Source organism: Perognathus longimembris, chromosome 1, assembly GCF_023159225.1.
Source record: "Perognathus longimembris pacificus isolate PPM17 chromosome 1, ASM2315922v1, whole genome shotgun sequence".
Classification (NCBI taxonomy): Eukaryota; Metazoa; Chordata; class Mammalia; order Rodentia; family Heteromyidae; genus Perognathus; species Perognathus longimembris.
In genome coordinates this window covers 49,024,980-49,046,751 of record NC_063161.1, presented here as the reverse complement: position 1 = coordinate 49,046,751, position 21,772 = coordinate 49,024,980, and the positions used below count along the sequence as shown (strand labels likewise).

General features: G+C 47.4%; 1 protein-coding gene across 1 annotated transcript; it reads left to right on the top strand.

Annotated features, from left to right (window-relative positions):
* Nucleotides 1–9,811: 9,811 nt before the first annotated feature.
* Nucleotides 9,812–16,023, top strand: Hoxc13 (homeobox C13). Its single transcript, XM_048363042.1, has 2 exons — nucleotides 9,812–10,550; nucleotides 15,767–16,023. Exons 1-2 carry the CDS (start codon nucleotides 9,812–9,814, stop codon nucleotides 16,021–16,023), a joined length of 996 nt encoding a protein of 331 aa, XP_048218999.1.
* The last annotated feature ends 5,749 nt before the right edge of the window (nucleotides 16,024–21,772 follow it).

Genomic DNA, 21,772 nt, shown 5'->3' with positions numbered 1-21,772 from the left:
TATAAACATGTTCTCCGTTCAATAGCTGGATTCCACTCCCCAGATTTGGGGGTGTTGGGGAGGGGGTGGAGCTCACCATGGAAGGCTCTGAAATAGAGGGACAATATTCTATCCAGCGTTCTTAAATTTTTCCTCCAAGTATAATCGCTGAAGAGTCCTCTATCTTGCCTTGATTATTTGAATATTCACAAAAAGATACATTCGTGTGTGTGTGTGTGTGTGTGTGTGTGTGTTAGTGATTGCTGGCAGGGAAAGGGAACTCTAACAGGGGTGTGTGCTCATGGATGGTAGAAAAGGTGCTCAGCATTTTTCCTTGTATAACAGAGTCTGCCTTCTTGGGGGTATCTGTTCCAGGAAGGCTAAAAGGCACAGAACTAAATCAAGTTATTAAAATGCATAAAGGTAGACAGATAGATAGGTGTGTGAGATAGAAAGAACATGGAGAGAGAGAACACCGGGATGTTCTATTTATGATGATTAAAACACTACCATAGCTGGGAATAATATTGGGGGTGTAATTGGTGTTGTTGTTTTCCAGAATGGTGGAAGCGGAGCAAGAACAGGCTCCTCCAGATCATCTTTAAACTAAATATGCACTTGCAGAATGAACTTTGAAAACTTGGCTTGATATGGCAGATTCAGACCGGATTCAGATCTATATTCCAGGGACGCTGGGCAGAGCAACTGAAATATACTGCCTGCCTAGTTCAGAGCCAAAGCAGCAAACTGAAGAAGCCAGCGCCAGGACCGAGGAGGTGTTTCTGGACCTGGCAAAGAGCCCACTTCTCTAATGGCTATGGCTCAGGGGATTAGACTCCCAGAGGATGGAGAGAATATTCATCTTTGCAAAGGAGTGGGTTGGTTAGGCTTTCTTCTCCTCAGGATGAATCACATTTGGGAAGCTTCCTTCAAAGGTGAGGCTGAGCTATGAAAGGTGGCAAGTCCAATTTTCATATTGGCAATGCTCAGAAGGAGAAATGCATTGCTGCTTATGATCCTGCTCCTACTACTGAAACCACAAAGCCTTATGAAGGTGAAGTTTAACACAGGGTGTTGCAGATCTGTAGTGTACAAAGGTTAGTAGATTTGAAACAGGTGCAACTATATGTGAATAATGTCATATGAAAATTGCATATTTCATTGTATTATTTGCAGCAAATAGCCACATAAACAGGCACAGATAAATTAAATCTGAGATTCTGCACATCTGAATGATTTGACTCCCTTCTTTATCATTGTGCCAGCTAAAATCTACCCAGTTATAGAGAAGTTTTTTTCTCCTGGTGTCTGTCCCTCTGGCCCCCTAGTCCTTTCTACCTACCTACTATTCACCACCCCCTTTCTTTCTCTTTACCAGATTCCTTCAACTTTCTTTGTAAAATCTTTGCAGATGTGAACTTATATTTAATCATTTTTCTATTCCAAGTCTAAGCATAAGGAAAGCAAAATAGGTCCCCTTCCCTTTCTTCCTTTGGGAGGTGCCCTTTCCATAGGGACAGGAGAAGATAAGTTAAACTAATTCTTGATCTTGGGAGCGAACGTTTCTAACAAAAGTCGATGGCCAATTTGTGCCCCTCTAGAGAAGTACAGAAGCTCCTGGAGGTATATGGACCTAATTCCCAATACCTCAATTCTGTTAACACAAGCAGACCATGAATGCTCAAGCAGGCAGATCAGCCAGCGCAACTATCTACAACACCCAGAGCAACCAGGGATCCCAATTGAGTCTGTTCTACCTCTGTAAATGGAATGTTCCCACCTGTGTGCTTGCCTATGGATGCCCATAGCATAGAGTACATCAATCAGAATTACACATGTGATTATGCCTGCCTCGCTCAATTTGCTCTGGTGCGGGAAAGAGAAGTAGGAGCTTCCCAGTGTAGACACAATGTAGGGCTGTCTTCCTGGTTCAGCCATTTATTGTCCTATGCAGAAGCTGCTTTAGCCAAGCTTAAGCTTGGTCAGCATTCGTGAAGTACAATGCTAAATAATTACCACGTGGGGGAAAAAACACCCCGGCATATTAAACTACCAAATTCCCCATGTCTAGGGAGCAAGCCAGAAAGAAAGAGAAGAATTTGGATGTTGGCCCCGCCGCCAGGCTCTTGCCTGAGCCAAGCAGGCAGCAAGACTCCTCTGGCTAAGCAGAATCACCATCCAGGCTCCGGAAGTAACCCAAATCTCCCCAAAATCTGGGGAAAAAAAATGCCCTGAAAGAACAGTGCCAAGACCATGATTTGGCCAAGTTTGGTGAATTGGCTAATAGTTTTCAGACACAAGATTCCTCTAAGTGAAAACTGAGGGAGAAATGGGTCTGAGAATTTTATGCTGCTAAGTTGCTGGATCCCCTCAGAACTAGAGTATTTTTTGTCCTTAAATATAAATGTTTAAAAATCTCTGTACTTACATATGCCAGAATACCATTTCCACTTAATAGTTAATGCATCAGAAAACACACACACACACACACACGCACACACACACAGATGAACCAACAAAAATGTCTGTGCCAAACATATATCTTTACACAGAACTGAGTCCACTGTGGCCCTCATCTCAGTATGAGCATAAAGGTAATTAAAGTCTTTAAAATTTTAAATTAAACACATCCATATTGTCATATTCAAGGGAAGAACTATTTTAAAGAAAATATTTCAAAGATTACCTAGTTGTATATATATGAGTATCTAAGGACACATAGCTTGGGTTTAGTAATACTTCTAAAGTTCCCATAACACCTAACAAAGTATGTATTACTTACTTGCCTAGAAATTAACAGGTCTGTGATAAATGAGAGAGAAATAAATCTGTATTACTTCTTGGAAGGGAAATTCATTGATACGCCAAACACTGAGAAGAGGGCTACAAGAGCTTTAAATCACAAATACAAACATAGTATAAAGGATTTTCCCTAAGGCCTTGGAGTAGAGGAGGAATTGCACACAGTTCTTTCTCATTACACCTGAAGAATTACATCTCTAAGGAACTTGAAGATGATATTTTCCCCATCTATAAAGTGACTCCACTGGGGGAGGGAAGAAGGGTTGGGAAATTTACAGGTCTTCCCCAAGCTTACATCTTCACCATATTTTCTTTCCCTTCATTCCCACCCCATCAGCCTGTGCCAACCAGCAACCCTACTAGTCCTGATCCACAAATATCTCCATGCTACATAGCAAATAAATAACCACCTTCAATAACATGTTCCTCAGCAAGCACACTATCCCCAAACCCCAGAACTTAACAATTGTGCTGACCAGAATTATGGAAGATCATCAAGTTCAATGAATTGAACCCTATCCCTTAAAATATATCATCACATTCGGCAAACCATTTCTATTCTTTAAAAAGTATTTCCTCTTATCTGAGTTAAAGTTTCCTTGACTGTGCAAGAAAAGGCAATAATCTCTGTAAAGAAGGAACAGAAAGACCTCCATTCTCTTTCCTAGTTTTTCAGTGCCTGTCAGCTTTGCTGCAAGTATAAGGAATACTATTACGGAGTTGGGGGGGAGGTCCACCTAAATATCCTTAGAAAGTTGGATCACAGGGAGACAGTTGGAGAAAGTCCAACAAGAGATCCTAGCCCAAGAGATGGTTTCCCTCCTCACTAAAACTACACCAAATTATGTCTTTAAGGAAGATGAAATAAAGAGCCCCAGCAGGAATCTTGTCCCAGATACCCAGACATACAAGCTCTTCTACCTTTTTTTTTTTCTCCATAGACACCAATTGTGCTTGGTCAGTTTAGCAGAAAGGGGTTTCTTTCTTCTTGAGTCTCCTTTCTCCTCTTTCTTAGAGATGGAGGAATTAAATTGTCTTTCTGATGAGGCAGCCCTTGAAAATCCTTTAATTTTGTACTCAATGATTTTCAGATTAGAATATGCTTTCCATACTATTGGTAAAGGAGTCTGGGCATAGAGCTAGACGCTACCACTGGTTCCATAATTTTCCTCTTCCCCATGCCACTACCTGTCTCTTAGGATCCCATCAGACCCTTGGTTCCACACCATCCTAGTATTCAAGGGCCCCTTGCTTCAGTGAAGGCAAAGTACCTAACCCTTCAGTTGACCCCTTTTTATTTAGCTATTCTTTGACCCAAAAGAATGTTGCATTAGGGTCCACAATTCCTTCTTCCCCTAAGAAAAATGCCATTTTTCCATATTTTCTTTTAAAGGAAGTGGAAATCTATTTTTAAAGTAGCTGGTCAGCCTCTCTTCTAAGAGCCCCAAATCTAAACTTTAAAAGATAGAGGAAATGATTGAAAGTGATAAATACCTTTTCCAGGCTTGTTGGCTTTTGGACCAAAAGGGGCCTTTGTTAGATCTCTACGAGGAAGCCAAATCTAGCCCCAGCAAACACTCCTCCACCTCTTCCCCAACCCCCCTCTGCTCCCTTGTCTAACTTGAAAATGAACTTGGACTTCCCTCACAGACAGGCCCTAAAACCAGGAGAGATTTTATTTGTCTGTTTCTGAGGACTTCCTAAAAGGAGGAGGTGTTTTGGGGGAGGGGAAGGTGACAGAGAGCCCTTCCCAGCAGCAGAGGACAGAGTGCGAGGTTGGGGGAGACCAGAAGGTAATTTGTTAATTTCTTAAACTATGATTTTCCCCTGAACTTCTTCTGTCTAAGTGGGTAAGATGCTGCCTTCCCCCAAAAGAAAAGGGAGTGGGCTGGATAAAAATCAGAAAGGAGCTGGGGAAATAGCTGATGAGAAGGGTTTGGGAATGGGCTGTGTGCTTCACTTGGTGGGACTAGGGAAGAAAGAGCACTGGGGTTGGAGGTGCTTTCTGGACACTTTCCCCAATAGAAGGGGCCATCTGAATTTCCCTGACCAAACATAGTGCACTATGCATTGGGGGGAACTGAGAACAAGCTGAAGAAGAATCCTGGAAAAGTATGGGGAGAGCCTAAACCTCGACCCCTTTTATAAATCCTTGTAGAACCAGAGAGGGAAAGCTGAGGGTGGCCTCAAATCTTGGGTCAGCTCTGCAAGTCCTTGCTAGGTAGCAGAGGGAAATAGCTTCCCCTCGTGACTAAAAGAAGGAAGTAAGTGGGGTCTGGGGGAGAGCGAATTTAGGTTTAAGAGTGTAAAACTCTGAAACAAGGAGTGAAATGAAGCTTCAGCCATCCTGGTGCCCATCCCCCTGAAGGTGGAAACCTAGAGAGGAAGAACAATAAAATGGAAGATGCCAGTATGGTAGCTGCTGGTCCAGAAGGTGAGTCCCAAGCTACAAGAGGCCCAGTTGCCCTTCTCTGAGGCCTGGCTGGGCTGTGGGAGGGGAGAGATCAAAGTAAAACAGGTTCCAGAGGGATCCAGAAATCTGGGAGGTGACAACTGTTTATGTATATTCCACCACTGTCCCAACCTTCCAGGAAGAAACAGGACCAGGCAGGGCATAGGAACACCAAGTTCAAGTTCAGCTCCTTTTCTTTCCCCATCTAAATCTCCCTTTGCGGCCTACCAGGAATTTCCTCAGTATGTGGAAGAGTCTCCCTACTAAACCACATGCTCAAGAATGCCCTCTCATAGGACTTTTCTGAGCCCCCAACCCCTTCTTCACTCTCAAACTTCCATTTCTTGCCCAGACAGCTCAGGCCCCAAGTTTTCTGTCCTCTAAAAATCTCTCCTCCTCCCCCTCTTTTTTCGTGCAACTAGGGCTTGGGGCAGGAAAGGGCCCCCAAACTCTACTCCTGCCCTACAAGGCCCCAAGTCTGGGCTAGAATCCAGACCTCATGGTGGTAAGGCTCTTTGTTCTCCTACAGCCTTAACCCACCCCCTCCTCTTTTTAAAACTGGAATTTCTCCCATAAAAAGGTTGGGGGGAGGCAGGAGCTCCAGAACTTCCAAAGAGTTTTGTTATGTTTTGTTTGTGTTTTCCTTCCTAAAGAACACGACGTAAATAGGGAAGAGGGAGTCAGGGAGGGAAATTGTCTGATGCTTGATTCTCAGAAGAGGAAATTTGAACAATGAAGAAAGCACACACCAATTTCATTTCTTTCAACCTTCTCCCTAGCCTCAAGTGTGTGCTCCAGCTTGTGCCCTCCTGTTGCAAAACTGCACTGGTACACCCTTGACTTTGTGTTTGATACAGTTAGATGGGAATTCCACATACCTCTTCAACTTCAGAAAGACATAAACAACTGTCTTCATTTCCCTCGTATTTTCCTTGGGTGTAAGTATGGAGTATGATGAGTGTGTAAATTCAGTGTCCATTCAAACAGATAAGGAGACAAGCAGGGACCTTTATTTGTGTATAGAGGATTTAGGCAGAGAGCTTGCTATCTTCTTGCACACATTTGGGCTGTGTCCACAAATGGTGTGCTGAGATAGTACATACATCCCTAAACCCACAGGCAGGAGTGTGTCACAAGCACCCTTGCGCATGCACACATACATACACACAGTGACAAGACACATTAAATATATTCTTTATATGCAGGACAAGTTGAACTTAGCTCAGAACTTGATTCGCTGAAGGACACACATCTCCTGTGGATGTCCTTTGAACAAACAGCCCAGAGCAGGGTAAAGCCGGGTTTCTGCTATCAGGCTGAGGGCCATTTTCCTTTCCCTTCAGCCTTTTTCCTTGTAGCAGGGGCTCAACTAAAGACTGGGAACTGTCATGCTTTTCCATTTCGCTTGCCTTTCTCTAAACTTCATCCATTGCCGGCCACCACGGCAGCACCACGGCAGCACCCCGCAGCCGGCGAGGCGAGGTGTGGCCGTGTGTTAAGCGCTGCGCTTGGCAGTCAAGGTTTCTGTGCCGAGCTTTCTAGGGCGGGGATCGCCTCCCAGATGTAATTACTATGTTTCCAGTGGTGCAGATTCTCCTGGAGTGTTTAATTTGATTTTATTTGTGTCTCAGTGAGATCCACATTTTTTTCAGGGGAGGGGGAAGAAGCGACCCCAGGCTTAAAGTTAATTAACCAGCTAACGCTTTGCTTCCACCGCCTGCCCGCCTTTCAGGCTCTGGCATCCGTGCGCCTCCCTCCAGGATCTCCTGAGCCTCGGTCCTGATGCAGCCACCGAAGGTCTTGGAGAACCGACTGATAGGGTAGATGTTAATCAGAGCTCCTGGACTTCACTAGCTGCTCTTTAGCACCCCAACTTTCCCCTCTAGTCTTCCCATTCTCCCAAGTCACTTGGGTGGGGTGGGGGGGCAGGAAGGGCTTTTTTTTTATCTTCTGCTGGTCTTTTTGATGAAGGCGACTTTGTTTCTTTCTCTCTCCTCTTCCCGCTAAATTTTGGCAGCCTAGTGTCCCTAATAAATGGAATTGTAAAGTTGCTGGGTTAATTAAATCTATATCTCATTGCAATAGGAATAGTTAATACCCTTATATAAACCTGGAAAAGAACATACTATTAATTTTATTTATTGCTGGGCCTCCTTGTACTCCTTCCCACCATTCTATCCTCTACTCTCAAAGGCTGGGGGCTGTGCCTTTGGGTTTCCGATGGCCTGGGACATTAGGCTGAACCAGGGAGGGCACCCAGGCGCCAGGCCCTTTGTTTCTACTGGCGCCCCCACCAAGCCTGGTCTACAGTCACCAGAGGATTTTCCAGGGGGTGCAGGCACTTCACACCACGGGAGACCCAAACATCTGAACCACCTCTAGCACCATGGCAGGGAAACGGGCAGACCTCTCCATCCAACGACCCCTATAACCAGGCATTAGGCAAGGGGGCCAAGGTCAAATGACTTAGCCCAGCCAGTCAGTGTTTGCTTTCCTCATTTTACCTTGACCTTGGACTCCAATGGCAAGATAGCCTGTTTGTCAGCCTAGCTGACTCTCAGCAAGATCCCCTCTTCCCTTGGTGTATTTCTCCTCACCCCAGCACCGGTGCCCTCAGCACCAGCAAGCAGGCCTGCTTCTGTGGCAGAGCTTGCTCTGTTGTATTGTTTCTTCTTACTGCCACCCCAATGCTCAGTCTGCTCCCCCAACTCTCAGCTGACCTTTCTGGATAAAGATCATGGTGATAAGAATTAATTTTTTTAAAATCCTAACTCACCAACTGCCTGGATGCTCTTAATCGGCAAACACCATCTTCCTCCGCCAGGGAGGAGGGAAGCAGGCCTTTTGGGATCTCAGTCATTTGCCCCAGGCTGGAGAGGTCTGGTGGGTTCAGCTTGGCAGGATAGAGGGCCTACTGCGCAGTCACAGCCAGTGCAAATGGATGTAACTAGCATTGAAAACCCCTGGTAGAGGCAGGAAAGGGAGCCGTTGCAGACCCTCTTGCCTCTCCCCCCTCCCCTTTATTACCTCTTCTCCTCAGGGAGGACTTGTACTGAAAGGGAACTTGGCCCAATGCCACGGAGATGCCCCTCCACGGGGTGAGTCTATTGAGGTCTGGGAGGAATGGGGGATTAGAAGGAAAGGTTAGGGGGCTGTTGAAAATGAGTATGTTGGTGTTAATTTTTCTTTGAAATATGGGAGCATGGATATGCTCTGTTTTAAAGACAGTGACCCCAAGACAGCGCTGGCAGCCAGAACGAGGTTGTTCAACTGGGAACGATGACTTGGATCTTGGCTATGTTTTGCCCCTGGGCCCTCCACCGCCCAACAATCTTAGCCATCCTGGGCTGATGCAGGTCCTGAGAGACAATGGTCAAGCCTCAGGGTTCCCCAAGAGTTGCCCCCTGAAAGAGGTCTCTCCAAAGGACAGCGTCAATTCTTCCTTATTTTTCACCTTCCCCAAAGTGGACATTATGGTAGGCACCTAAGGCTTTTCACTTTCTTAGTCCAGGTCTGCCTCACCATTTCTTTGGGCGGGGTTGGAAAAGGGGATCTACTCCGAGGCTTTTATTACTATATTGGGTTGAAACATCAGTCCTTTTTTTTTTTAATGGTCCACCCCCAATTTTCCTCCTATTCTTCGGTATCTCACTGAGCGTATTCCGTCGCTGCACGCTCTCCCAAATGGATGATTCAGGGTCATTACCTCTCCCAACTCCGATATACCATCGAGGGGAGGAGAGAGGGTCCTTTTTTCAGACAACTGTGGCTTTGAGAAAAGTGGCTGAAAGTCGGAAATAAAAACGCAATCTGGCCTTCAAAGGCGCGCTGCAAGGCGTCGTCGGACTCTTCCCAGAAACGAACTGAAACGGAGCCTGCTCTGCCTGGGCCGGATCGCTCCAGTGTGTTTTCTAGTTTCTTCATTTATTATTATTATTATTATCATCATCATCATCATCATTATTATTTTAAAATCCAGTGTCGCCCCCACTCTTAGCTCCAATCCCCAATTTAGAGGCTTCTGCGGTCAAAGCAATAGGCTTGGATGGGTGTCTGTCTCCCCGGTGCACAATTCTGAGCCGAGGGGGTGGAGCCCAGAAGAGCCCCGAGCTCCCTCGGCCCCTTTGCGTCGGCCAAATTCAGCCTCCTCCCCCCTCCCTCACAGAGCCTGCCAAAGGGGGGCGTCGCCCTGTCCCTTTAAATCTCCCAGTTCCCTCCGCCTTTACTCCTCCGGACAGCCAATCAGCAGGGACCTAATTTCTTTTCGCCACGCCCCACCTCCCTGGGAGGGAACCCCAGGAGACCCAGGCTGGGTGTCACGTGGGCGGACCGAGGTCACGTGGGGAGCCAGGGAAGTGGAGGGAAGGAGGACCCGAGCCCACGGATTTCTTAATGAAGTGTCTCCGCATGCGTGGAGGGAATGTGGGGAGGGAGGGAGGTGGAAGCTCGGGGAGGAGACGGGGAGGGGTGGAGAGGAAAGAGAGGAGGGGTGGGGGAGGGAAAAGAGGGAGCGAGGTGTCTCCCCGGCTCTCTGCCTCTGGCAAGTGGAGTTTTTAAAAAGCTCGAGCAGATCATGTCATGACGACTTCGCTGCTGCTGCACCCGCGCTGGCCGGAGAGCCTTATGTACGTCTATGAGGACAGCGCGCCCGAGAGCGGCGGCGGCGGCGGCGGCGGCGGAGGGGGAGGCGGCGGCGCGGGGGCAGCGGGGGGCGGCTGCAGCGGAGCGAGTCCCGGCAAAGCCCCGAGCATGGACGGCCTGGGCAGCGGCTGCCCGGCCAGCCACTGCCGCGACTTGCTTCCGCACCCCGTCCTGGGCCGCCCGCCGGCTCCCCTGGGCGCCCCTCAGGGTGCCGTCTACACGGACATCCCGGCTCCGGAGGCAGCGCGCCAGTGCGCCCCGCCGCCTGCGCCCCCCACCTCGTCCAGCGCCACCCTGGGCTACGGTTACCCATTCGGGGGCAGCTACTACGGCTGCCGCCTGTCGCACAACGTGAATCTGCAGCAGAAACCCTGCGCCTATCACCCGGGCGATAAGTACCCAGAGCCGTCGGGCGCCCTGCCCGGTGATGATCTGTCCTCCAGGGCCAAGGAATTCGCCTTCTACCCCAGCTTTGCCAGCTCCTACCAGGCGATGCCCGGCTACCTGGACGTGTCGGTGGTCCCCGGGATCAGTGGGCACCCGGAGCCGCGTCACGACGCACTCATCCCGGTCGAAGGCTACCAGCACTGGGCTCTTTCCAATGGCTGGGACAGTCAGGTGTACTGCTCCAAGGAGCAGTCGCAGTCCGCCCACCTCTGGAAGTCTCCCTTCCCAGGTAAGGAAGGGGCCTGAGCACTGTCGCCGCTGCCGCCGCCGCCGCCGCTGGCCGGGGACCCCTCCCCGCCCTGCCTGCCCCGGGGCTCTGCTCCCCAGCCACCCCCGCCGTCTGGCCCCGGCGCGCCGGCTCGGCTGGGGCTGTCGATGGAGCCGGCCGGGCGAGCTGCTCTGAGGAATGCTGGGGAAGAAATCTGCTCCGACACGTTCCCCGGAGCTGCCGGGTTGAGAGTGAAGCAATCAGAGGCGCCCGAGCGCCGGCTCGGCTCGGCTGCGGAGATCGCCTCCTCCTCCCCCAGCCTGCTCCAGCCTCCTGCGGGGCTCCTAGCCCCTCACCCCGCTCCAGCCAGAATAGGGTTGGGATGAACCTTCCATGCTTTGAAATCTAGAACAAAACCCTCAACCCATTGAATAATTGGGAGCGTGATCAGAACCATCACCTTGCCCCAATTTTTCAGGATCGCTCAGGCACTAGATAATAGTTTTTAAATAGAGACCTAGTTTGCTGGAGTCTACAGAAATGCATGGGCCTTTTTTCTCTTCTTGATTTGTTTTGTTAAAATGTAGTCACTAATGTAATTTAAAGACCCAAAGAGCTAAAATCTCGGTGAAGGGGGAGTGTAGAGAAGGAGGCTCCTATGATATAAAAATTTCCTTGCCGATTTGGTATAGAGGTCAGACCCTTCCACCTCCAAATGTGGTCAGGAGAGTTAGTAATCAGTGTTCCAGATTTGGGGGGGGGGGGGTGAGAGGCTGAGGAAGAAGACTTGTTCTGCCCGTCTGGGGGGTCCAGGCCACTGGCTGGGAATCCCTGGGTCTTGTATGTCTTTGTAAGGAAGGGAAGAATTCACTGATGTCTTATTTCCTCTCTGACCGAGGCTATCTCTGTATAGGAAAGGACCCTACAACTCCTATCACTCTGTCTGAGAATAAAGACTAGTCCCAGGTTTCTCTGAATTACATCAGGAACTTTGGATTCCACACTGCTCTAAGAAATAATGTTTGGGGATCTAAAGAAGCCTGTATTTGAGTCTGCCCTCACTGTTAGCAGAGCTCAGTGGAAAAAGTTCCTCCCTTCTAATGAATGAAAGGATCTGGGGTGGGGGGGGAGGGGGAATCATAGATATCTTTCTGTACTACTCTAAGGGACCCTCCCAGCTCTATATGCAGGCCCCATTGAAAAGCACAGACCTGAAGACCTCCTAAGAGTGGGCCTGAAATTCCTGTGCATCCGGGACTGGAAACAGAGGTCAATGATGAAGAATCACTGAATGATGTTAGATAGTATAGCAAATAACATTCTTATAAATATAGCATGAGGTTACTTAGTGTAACACAACCCAGTATACATGGTGGGACCAACACAAGTCATCTCATTTCTAACTGCAGGAATTGAGGATGCTATGATTTTAGTAAATGATCATGCATTGCCCATTCTGTGTTGTCTTGAAGATTTTATATAGTATGATTTGTACCACCTGCCTAATAGGAAACGTATAATAATACATTTCTAGAAGATGGTCAGTTTACATGTAGACATACTATAATGTATGATAGAGTGGTTGCCCTTTAATTCTCTTATCTCACCCAAACAGAAAGCTCCTTAGAGTCTTGCTGGGGCCTTGGAACTGGTGGGCCATGCCACTGGGTCCAAGGGCAGGTGAGCAGGTGTTTACCAAATCCACTGTGGGTGGGAGCAGTCTTAGCGCAGTGGGCCAGGCCTTTGGAATAAAGATATAGAAGAGAAAGAGCTGCTATGACATTCCTGTGTATGCATGTAGATCATGTTATGTATAAAGACTAGAGAGGTTGGAAATACATCTGAGCAAACTAAACATCTCACCAATTCCTTTAAAAACACTTTTTGATCACAGCCTCCTAGAGAAAAATATCTGTGAAATAAAAAATATATAGTCCAATTGAGATTTAATACACTTGCAAATTACATCAGGGAAGTAGATATAAAATCCAGTGTGTCTCAGCAACTCTGTACTCACACTCCCTGTATGGAAAAAGAAGCAGGCTGGTGTGTTTCAGAGGGAGCTTGTATATCTCAGTGCATGCAGAAATCCAGGCGAGAGGCAGATGAAAAAGAAATTATCTTCAGACACCCTCCATCTTTCTACCCACACAGATCTTTTAGAAGTAGTGAGATCTCCAGATAACTCTGTCTATGCAATTGTGGTTTGTTCAGCAACCTCTAGGCATAAACACTACTGTCTCTCTTCAGTGCCTCTGGCTCTGAGAAACCTCCTCTATGATAGTCTGGGCTGGTATGGGAGATGGAAGCAATTGTTCAGAAAGATTCAGATAATTAGGGCTGATATGTGTTGTGGCTTCTTCTTTCAGTTAAACAGACCTTGCTTCATGGCTCTAGGATCTCTCTCTCTTTCTCTCTCATGATGAATGTAGACAACTTTCTTTTTGTTATCGGGAGCCAGAAATTCTAGGAGAGACTTAGAGAGAGGGGAAGAGAGAAAGGGTTGAGGAAGAGACAAAACAGTGGGTTTAGGGAGGGCCATAGTAGAAATCTCTACTGACAAGCCTTTGATTCTGGGTTAAAAAGAGCAGCTAGCTGGTTTACTAATGGGCAAGATAATCTCCAGAGCCTAAAGCCTGCTTGTGAGGTAGGTAGTCAAAAGAGGGTGGTCTCTGGGATCCTACACAACAGAGCCTCTCAGCCCCAAAAGAAAGTGATGGCTGGGCATTGTTTTAGTTTTTATTTGCTCCTTGAAGGTGTTGATTAGGTTCCTAGGTATGACATGGTTGGTATATGTGATTGTGGTCAAGAGGGTGACAAGGAAGGAGCAATTGGAAAATTAATAGCCACATCCCCCTTTACTTTAGGCAGTGTGTAGGCACAGCTTAAGGTCTAAGCTGCCAGATGTTTCCACATCTGTAGATCCTACTTCCTTTCCAGACAAGGCAGCAAAGAATGAAAGGAGACTTCTTTGAGAAGATAAGACTGGAGCTATTTCTTCAAGGAACAAAACAACCTGCTGTTTGGTCTGGTCCATGAAAAACTTGGGCAGATCAACCCATGGCATCCTACTGAGAAAAATTTATTTTTGTAAGGTTGTGTTGATTAAACGTCATTGGAAATTTAGAATTTGAGTTTAGGTAGCCGAAACTGGTTAGGTAATTGTTAGAGTTAACTGAAAGTGAGGTTTAAAAACATCACGAATAATTACATGGTTAATTCAGAAAATAAAACCCACCTTTACCCACACACACATACACTTTGCCTTCCAGCAAAAAGGAGGTGTTTTAAATCTGGGTTGTACTAGATGACCCATTTCCATTTTAAAACATACAATATTATTATGTGAAGACTTGCGGAAGAGTCTAGGTTTAAAATCTGATTCTCTCATACAAAGTATATTACTCTGTAAGTTTCTGATTCCTAATCTTTTAAATGGATTTAATTTTAAAAAATATAAAGTCCAAAGAAATTTCCAGATTTACACACACACACACACACACACACACACACACACACACACACACACCGAAACAAACAACAACATCCTCTGGTATTACGACTTACCCTCTTCATTTTTCTTCTCATTCCAGAATCATTTCTCAAACCAAGGTTATATCTATAAGGGTAAAGCAATTTTGAGAGCTGAAGGAGTTCTTTTTTTAATGGTTTTATGCAAGAAAAAAAATCCTTTTAACCTAAAGTATCTTATCTGTTAAGTTGTTTTATTTTTCAGATTTTAAAAATGGCTTATGTATAATACTGAGGCAGAGAAGAGTGACAAGTTGGACAGTTTTTCTGAGGAATTGTTACCACGAAGGTAGCCAAAGCAGACCACTGGAATCCCTATCCCATTTTCTTCCTGAGAGTACTTATTTCCCCCTGCATACGACTGTGATCTCTTCTCTTCCCCTCTCTGTATAGACAGGAGTCCCCCACAGCAACAGACTCATTTTGGAATCATACAGGGAAAGTGTTTTGTTAAGTTGGGATGTAAAGGAGCATTTTCAGAAGCTTTGTATCTTCTCTATGAGCTGGGTGTACAGTTCCAGAGGACAGTACAAATGAAAAAGAAACCTTATATATTCAGTCTTAGGAAGTTCGAAAATTACATGAAAATAAATCAGGGGTTGAATTATTCATATAATCTCCCTCCCACCATTTCACCTTAAAAGTGTTGTTATGACCTTTTACTTTCAGGCATGAGGGTGGAGAGGAAGACAGAGATATAAACAATGCTTTGTTGTTGTGCTCTGAAGAAACTGAGCTGGCACTGGGTAGAGCTTAGGGTTAGTTAGGGCTGGTGCTTGGATGTAAATAGTTCCCTTCAGCCTTGAAGCCATTGAAGTAGGAGAAGGTTGGAACCCAATATGCTCCTTTGGGTGGGACCTAGGTATGTACCCCCTACTTACAAGGGTGAGTCAAGGTAGGCCCTTCCACTCTGGGGTGTTGTTCACAACATGAAGCTCCAATTCCTGCAGTGATTGATCCCAAAGCTGGCTGGCTTCACCAGGACATGTTTCTCTCTTTATGTTGGGGCCTTAGATCTCTAGAACAGGACTAGTGCCCAAAGATACTTGTAGTCTCTGTCCGCTGAAGCAGATGCCATACTTTCCCTACCTTCTTTGTACAGCAGAAATTTCTATATAATTAGGCAGAATATAAGCTAATCACGCCCCCTACCCCTCCCCACCCAAATGAACCAACTGTAGGAAGAAGTAATTTTTCTGAGTACATGCAATCCTGAAGTCATGGCTGTCCAGGCCAATGACTTAGAAAATCCTCTCTAAAAGTCCAAGTTCCTAGTAAGTGTTGTATAAAGCCATATTGGACACGGAAGCAGAAGGGGGGAAATCAGCAATACTCATCTTGTTTATTTTTTCCCCAAATGAAGCATTGTTCATGGAGGAACTTTTTTCATTCCTTCAAAAAAAAAAAAAAGCATTGCATTCAGGTATTATGTTGTTTAACGTGGTTTTTGGAACAACACTCCCCCTTCCCAGAAATTTTGTACCTGAAGCTAGGAACTGAGTGGCCTCACCCACGTGTGACCTTCCTAAATAAAAGAGGTGCAAAGGACTAGGAGGGTACATCGGGCAGAACAGTCCTCTGGCCAATTTTGAGAGCCAGCACAAAGCCTTGAGCCTGGGCAAGCAGCCTCTCTCGTTCACCCCTACCCAGGTCCAGCCGCGCCCGCCTCACCTCCTCCCTCCCGCCCGCCTTCTCTCTCCTCTCAGATGTGGTTCCCCTACAGCCCGAAGTGAGCAGCTACCGGCGCGGCCGCAAGAAACGCGTGCCCTACACGAAGGTGCAGCTGAAGGAGCTGGAGAAGGAGTACGCGGCGAGCAAGTTCATCACCAAAGAGAAGCGCCGACGCATCTCCGCCACCACGAACCTCTCCGAGCGCCAGGTCACCATCTGGTTCCAGAACCGGCGGGTGAAAGAGAAGAAGGTGGTCAGCAAATCGAAAGCGCCTCATCTCCACTCCACCTGACCGCCTACTCGGCTACCCGCCCCCGTCTATTTATGTCGCCGCTTTGTACCATAACGGAACCCATCGAAGGACGCTGCCCCGGTGCAGACCGAGTATTTAAACGAGAAAGAGGCATCGGCGCGCCCCCGTCGTAGTCACTGAGACCGCACTCGGCCTTACCACACTCCCCACCCCAAACCCAACCCCATTCACTTGGTACCCACCGAGCTCCAGGAGCAGCTTTTGGGGGTGGGTGTGGACGGGGTGTGAAAGGGAGGCCGTCGGCCTCTAACTCCCCCCTGGCCCTTCTCCTCATCAGAAAGCAAAGTGGCGGAGGAAAGCCTAGCCACTCCAAGCAAAGCAGGGTTGGGGGGATCCCAAATGATCCAGTTCTTGCCTCCATCCGATGTCTAGGGTGGTAAAAAGCCCTCCCCGAGGGTAGCTTGGGTACCGGGTCTGGCATGTTCACACCCCTTCCAGTTCCTCCTTTTACCTGCCCCTCCACTCCATAAGCAGGAATTTCCCAGTTATGATTTTCTCTGCATTAAAAAAGTCGTGTTAAAATTAATGATAAATGATAGGGAGCTGGCAGCATGACTGGACTGAAGACCACACTTGGAGCTTGTAGATTTTCTTTCTTTCCTGTCTATTTCAACAAAAGATGGAGTTGGTGTAGACCCTACCCAGCCCACCCTCATCGCAACCCGGAATTTCTCCAGGGAGGTGTCCACAGCTCACAGTTGTGTGGAAACCCAAAAACTCCAACTATGCTGCTAATCCAGGCTTATCTCTCCTCTCTTTCTCTGCTGGGGTGAGTTTGGGGATTTGACCAGGCTCAGATGTAAAACTTTCCTAAGGATAAACTTCTCTTCCAAATGGATTGGAGAGTGGTTTACTCAGCAGAGCACCTCTTCAGTCATGGAAGCAATAGTTCATTAGAGAGACCTCACACTTTCACTTTCACTGATTTCTTGAGGAAAGCTAGAAGAGCTAGTCTCAGAGGCTAACATAACCGGCCCCATTTAACCAGCTAAATGTAGATGCGGTCTAATATTTCCCTCCTCAAAAGCCAACTTGGTGCTGTGGGGGCCCTCTCACCTCCTCCCTTCCCACCGGCGCATTACAAACAGTGTTCTTTTGAAATGTCCATCAGAAATAGGCTTTTTTTTTAATGTTGTGTATCTGTATATAGTATTGTGGTGTCTGAATGACAATGTACTGAATGCAAAAAAAGAAAAAAACTGACAAACCTGTTTTTAAAATAAAACACCTTTTTTTTGGCCTTGACTTTATTGCTCTGATTCCTTCTGAAGCCCCAGGATTGTCTACAATCCCCACTCCCCCACACACACATACATACTCAGCCAGAACGGGTAGAGAGTGAGGGTTGCTGAGGACAGACATGGGCATCACCCCAGCTGGGTAGGTCCTCAAGCTGTACTTTGCTCCATTTAAGTTTTGAGCTATGTGATTGTCTGTACTGCCTAAACAAGAGAAAAAAAATCCCACCATGACACCTAAATTAAATTAGCATATTTAGGGGAAAAGAAAGATGTGATGGATGATTGGAAAGGCCTGGAAGTAGGTAAATGAGAAAAGTGCATTGCTGGCCACCGCTAGCTCAGTGTAAGATAGCTTACCTAGCATGTGCAGGGCCCTTGGATTGATCTCCATCAACAGGGGAAAGTTGGGAAGTGGGGGGGTGTCTGGGGCTGGATGCTGAGAAGGCAGCATCTAAGCTGGGAGATGGGTGAAGCAGTGGCGTTAGCAATGGTGGTAGATGACTAGCCTTAGACTCTAGTTCCCCAATGGTTCCCTAATCCCTCCAGCCAGATCTGGGTCCACAATGGCACCATGGGCCAGAGGCAGCTTTGAGCTCAGTTTTCCTTGGCTGCACCTCCACATTGGGCTATGTGGAGAAAGTTCAATGCTAGAATTCCCTGAGCCCCCGGTTGGCAAAGCCAGCCCCACTTTTACTTTCTAACAATCCTGTGAACCCCAGTCTTCCAGGCAATTCGGAGCCTGTATAGATACTGCCACTAATTTGTTTTCCTTGTCGCGTCTGTGCCTATCTCCCTATCTGGTAGAGTTAATGAGATCGTTAAGTTGTCAGGTTAAGAGACTTTTAAAAAGCAATATAGCCTAAAACAATGTTATCTCAGATTAAATCTTTACTGCAACAATTTTTATTTATATATAATATTTTTTCCTCTCCAGAGACATAGAAAGACTGGAGGCATCAGGTTGGAAATCAGAGTTCTCTGTTTTTTCTTTGCCTGATGGGGCTAAAGCTTTTAAATCTTAATTTAAATAAATATTTCTGGAAGTGAAACACAACACACACACAAGACACACACACACACACACACACACACACACAGCCCGAGAGACAAAGAATCCACTCTCTGTGGAGACATTGTTACTGATGTGACTGCCAGTTCTAATTCTACTGACTCAACTCTGGATTGACCAGCAGGGATCACACTGGGCAATGGATATTTGAGAGTAAATAGGTGAATCTCCCAAGAATAAGTTTCACCCTTAATTCCATCTCCTCTTCCTCTCCCTAGCCACCACTCAACCTCTCCAAAAACCCCTTAACCTCTTTTGAGATAGAAAGAGTTGAAGACTAAACAAGTGTGCTTGGTCAGAGAAAGGAACCAAGTGAACAAAGAAGCCTGGAACTTTTTTTGCTACAGATCCTCAGCCCTCTTGACAGAGAGAGACAGACAGACAGACAGACAGAGACACAGAGACAAGGGAAGAGGGGGCAGGGGGGACAGAAAGAGGTAGACACAGCTCAGCAGGTGAAGATTGAGTTCTCTTTACACTTCTGTATAAACATGTATACACACACACACACATACACACACACTTAATCAAATGACCAAAAGATAGACCATGCAGTAGGCAGTGGCTATAGTCCTAGATCCCTAGGTAGAAAGATCGATCATTTGAGCTCAAAAGTTTAAGGCCAGCTTGGGCAACACAGCCCCTACCAAAAAAAAAATCACAGCTAAAAAATTAAGTCTTCCCATCTTAAGACCCCAGAAATGGGTGATGAAAAAGAGAAAAGGAAACCTTCTACATGTTCCTTGGTGATACACTGGGACAGACATAAGGCAAGCCAGGATTGCAGTTCCCCTGAGTGTGAGCCTTAGTGTGCCAGGGTGTTTAGGGCTCTCAAGCACTTGATAAAATGTACCCAGATTGGCTTTTAAGGTGTATCATGCCTGGGCTAATTTTGGAGATGTATCTTTTAATCAGAACAAGTGAACATTGTTTGAATGTATGGGGGTGGGAGCAAAGTTGGGAAATGTATTAGTTCCCTGATTGTGTTGGACCAGTTACTTTTCCTTTTCTCAAGAGATGGTATCATCATTGGAAGTGCTGAAGATTTTTCTGTAAAAGTGGGGAGGTGTGGGGAGAGAGAGAGAGAGAGAGAAAAAGAGAGAGAGAGGAGAGAGAGAGAACAAACTTTTGGGCTATGGATAATATCCTACCTTGAGTATGGGAGTATATATATGAGGGTGTTATCAATAGGTTGCACTCCTCTCGGGTAAGGGTATTTTTATTTATACCTATAAAAAGTTTTTCTCTCCAAGGCCAGTCTCCTAGAGTTTGTGTTGGATCAAGGCTGTATGTGAGGGAAAATGTAAGGGCACAAGGAAGTAAGGAGTCCAAAGGGCTGCGAACACAGAGGTTTCCCTCCTGGAAACAGACTGAGAACTGAGGCTCCTGTGATTTTTCTCTTCATGACACTCTCCACCACTCCTCTTCCCCAAAGACAAGGGCACCTCCTAGGCACTGGGATCTCACAATACACTCCCTCTGGAAGTCTCCAGGCTACAGGGGAGGAGAGAGCTCAGCTAGATCTTTCCCGAGTTTGAGAGGGAATCCTTCCCCAACCAGCATTTATTTTAGATCCAAAGCCAGCTCTACAGGCCTTTCTACCAATAGTCCGCAGCCAGTAACCCACCTGAGGGAACAAGACCAGCAATTCTCCCATCAGGTCCCTCCGTGAGTGTCTGCTCCTGAGACAATCTTCTTCTGAGTTTGATCCACAGTCCGCTGGGTCAGCAGTGAGGAGGTGGGGAACAGCCAGCTAATGGGGTGCAAGGCTCCATCTCTCTAAAAGACCCTCTTATTGGAGCTGGGGGTCCCTGCAGCAGCCCTCTGTGCAGCTCCATCCTGTTCAGAGGAGACCTCCCCACCCCAAGTTCCCACTGAGTTGGTCTTGGATGTATGGAGAGCACGCACAAGGAAACTCCAAGCACTGGTTCAGGCAGATGTGTATCTTGACCAGCTTTGGTGGAGGATTGAGGGGCCCTGGGGAGCAAGGGGCTTCTGGGAGGAGGAGGAGGAGGGGGCCAGAGCATTTTCACAACCAACCAGGCTCTTCCTCTTTTAGCCTTGACCGTGACTAGGTCTTTCTGACCTTGACATCACAGGGAGCACAGGGGAAGGGGGGAGGGTAGAAAAGGCCTTGATCTTCCGGTGGCCAGAGAAGGGGGGGGGGCGCTTGTCCCTTAGACACGCCATCTCTCTTCCCGCCTTAGCCCGCCGCCTCTGTTTACACACAGAGGAGGTGTCGTCTCCAGTCTAGACAGGGGCGCTAATAACGCCCATAAAAGGCGGCCTCTCCAGAGATGCTCTGGCAACTCAGCTCCTGCGCGCCTGCCGCTGGCCGCTCCCCAGCTCCCTTTGCCTCTCCCGCCCCGCCCCGCCCTCGGCCTTGCCTGCTGGCTGCCTTGAGGAGATGGGGAGGGGGGTATCCAGAAGATGTCAGAAACACCCCACCTTCCCCTCAGTCTCTCCAGTCTCCAAAGGTAAGTGCTCTCCTGCTCTCCCAGTTGGCTAGCCTTGTGGTTAGCTGTATATTTCCCCACAATCACTAATCTCCTTGGGCTGGTTGCTCAATCAGTGCCCCTCACCCAGGATTGAGGCCCAGGGTTTGGCTGGGTAGTTGTGTGGAGAAGGACCCAAGCAGATCCCAGGCTCTCTCCAGAGAGCTGGACTGTCAGAATCAGCTGCCTGGACCAAGAGATAGGGTACTGGAGATGGGGAGGGGGGGAAACACCACCCCACCAACTCAGCTTCTAAATTCTCTGGGGACTGTCCCCAGGCTCTTGGCTGTAGTACAGGAGCCTGTGGGTGTGGCTGTTTATGAGCTTTTTTTTTCTTTTTTTTTCCCACTTGGTCCCCACACCTTCCCTGACACTCAGTAATTCACTAGGCGAGGAGATCCTCTGCTGGTGGAGGGGGAAAATGTCAGAGCTGCGGTTCTATTTAACTGTTAGTGCGCCATGGAAAATGATAGAGAAAACCGGAGAAGACAGCTCATTTAGGGATGCTCAGGTATGGGGTGGGGGTGAGGAGAGATGGTCTCCTAGACATCCACGCCTTGGGGCTTTCACCTCCTCCCCATTTTCTAGGTGGCAATAGGGCTAGGATCTTTTAGTGGGAGGGGACCCACAGAGCAACAGGATTGGAGGAGTCTGAGCTTGAAAGCCTGCCTGATCTCCCAAGGTTCTTCCAAGATCCCACCTCCAGACTTCAGATCCCTGGAAAGCAGCAGCTAGGAAATGATCTACCCAGTTTGCTCTATAGGTCCTGGGCACTCTTGGAGAGAACAGGGGCAAACTGGGTGCCAATCCCTAAAGGAGTTAGTGAGAAGACTAGGGGATGAAGCTTCCTACCCCTATCACCACCACCACCACCACCACCACCCCTGCACACACACATACCCTTTTCTGAACCGGATAAAGTT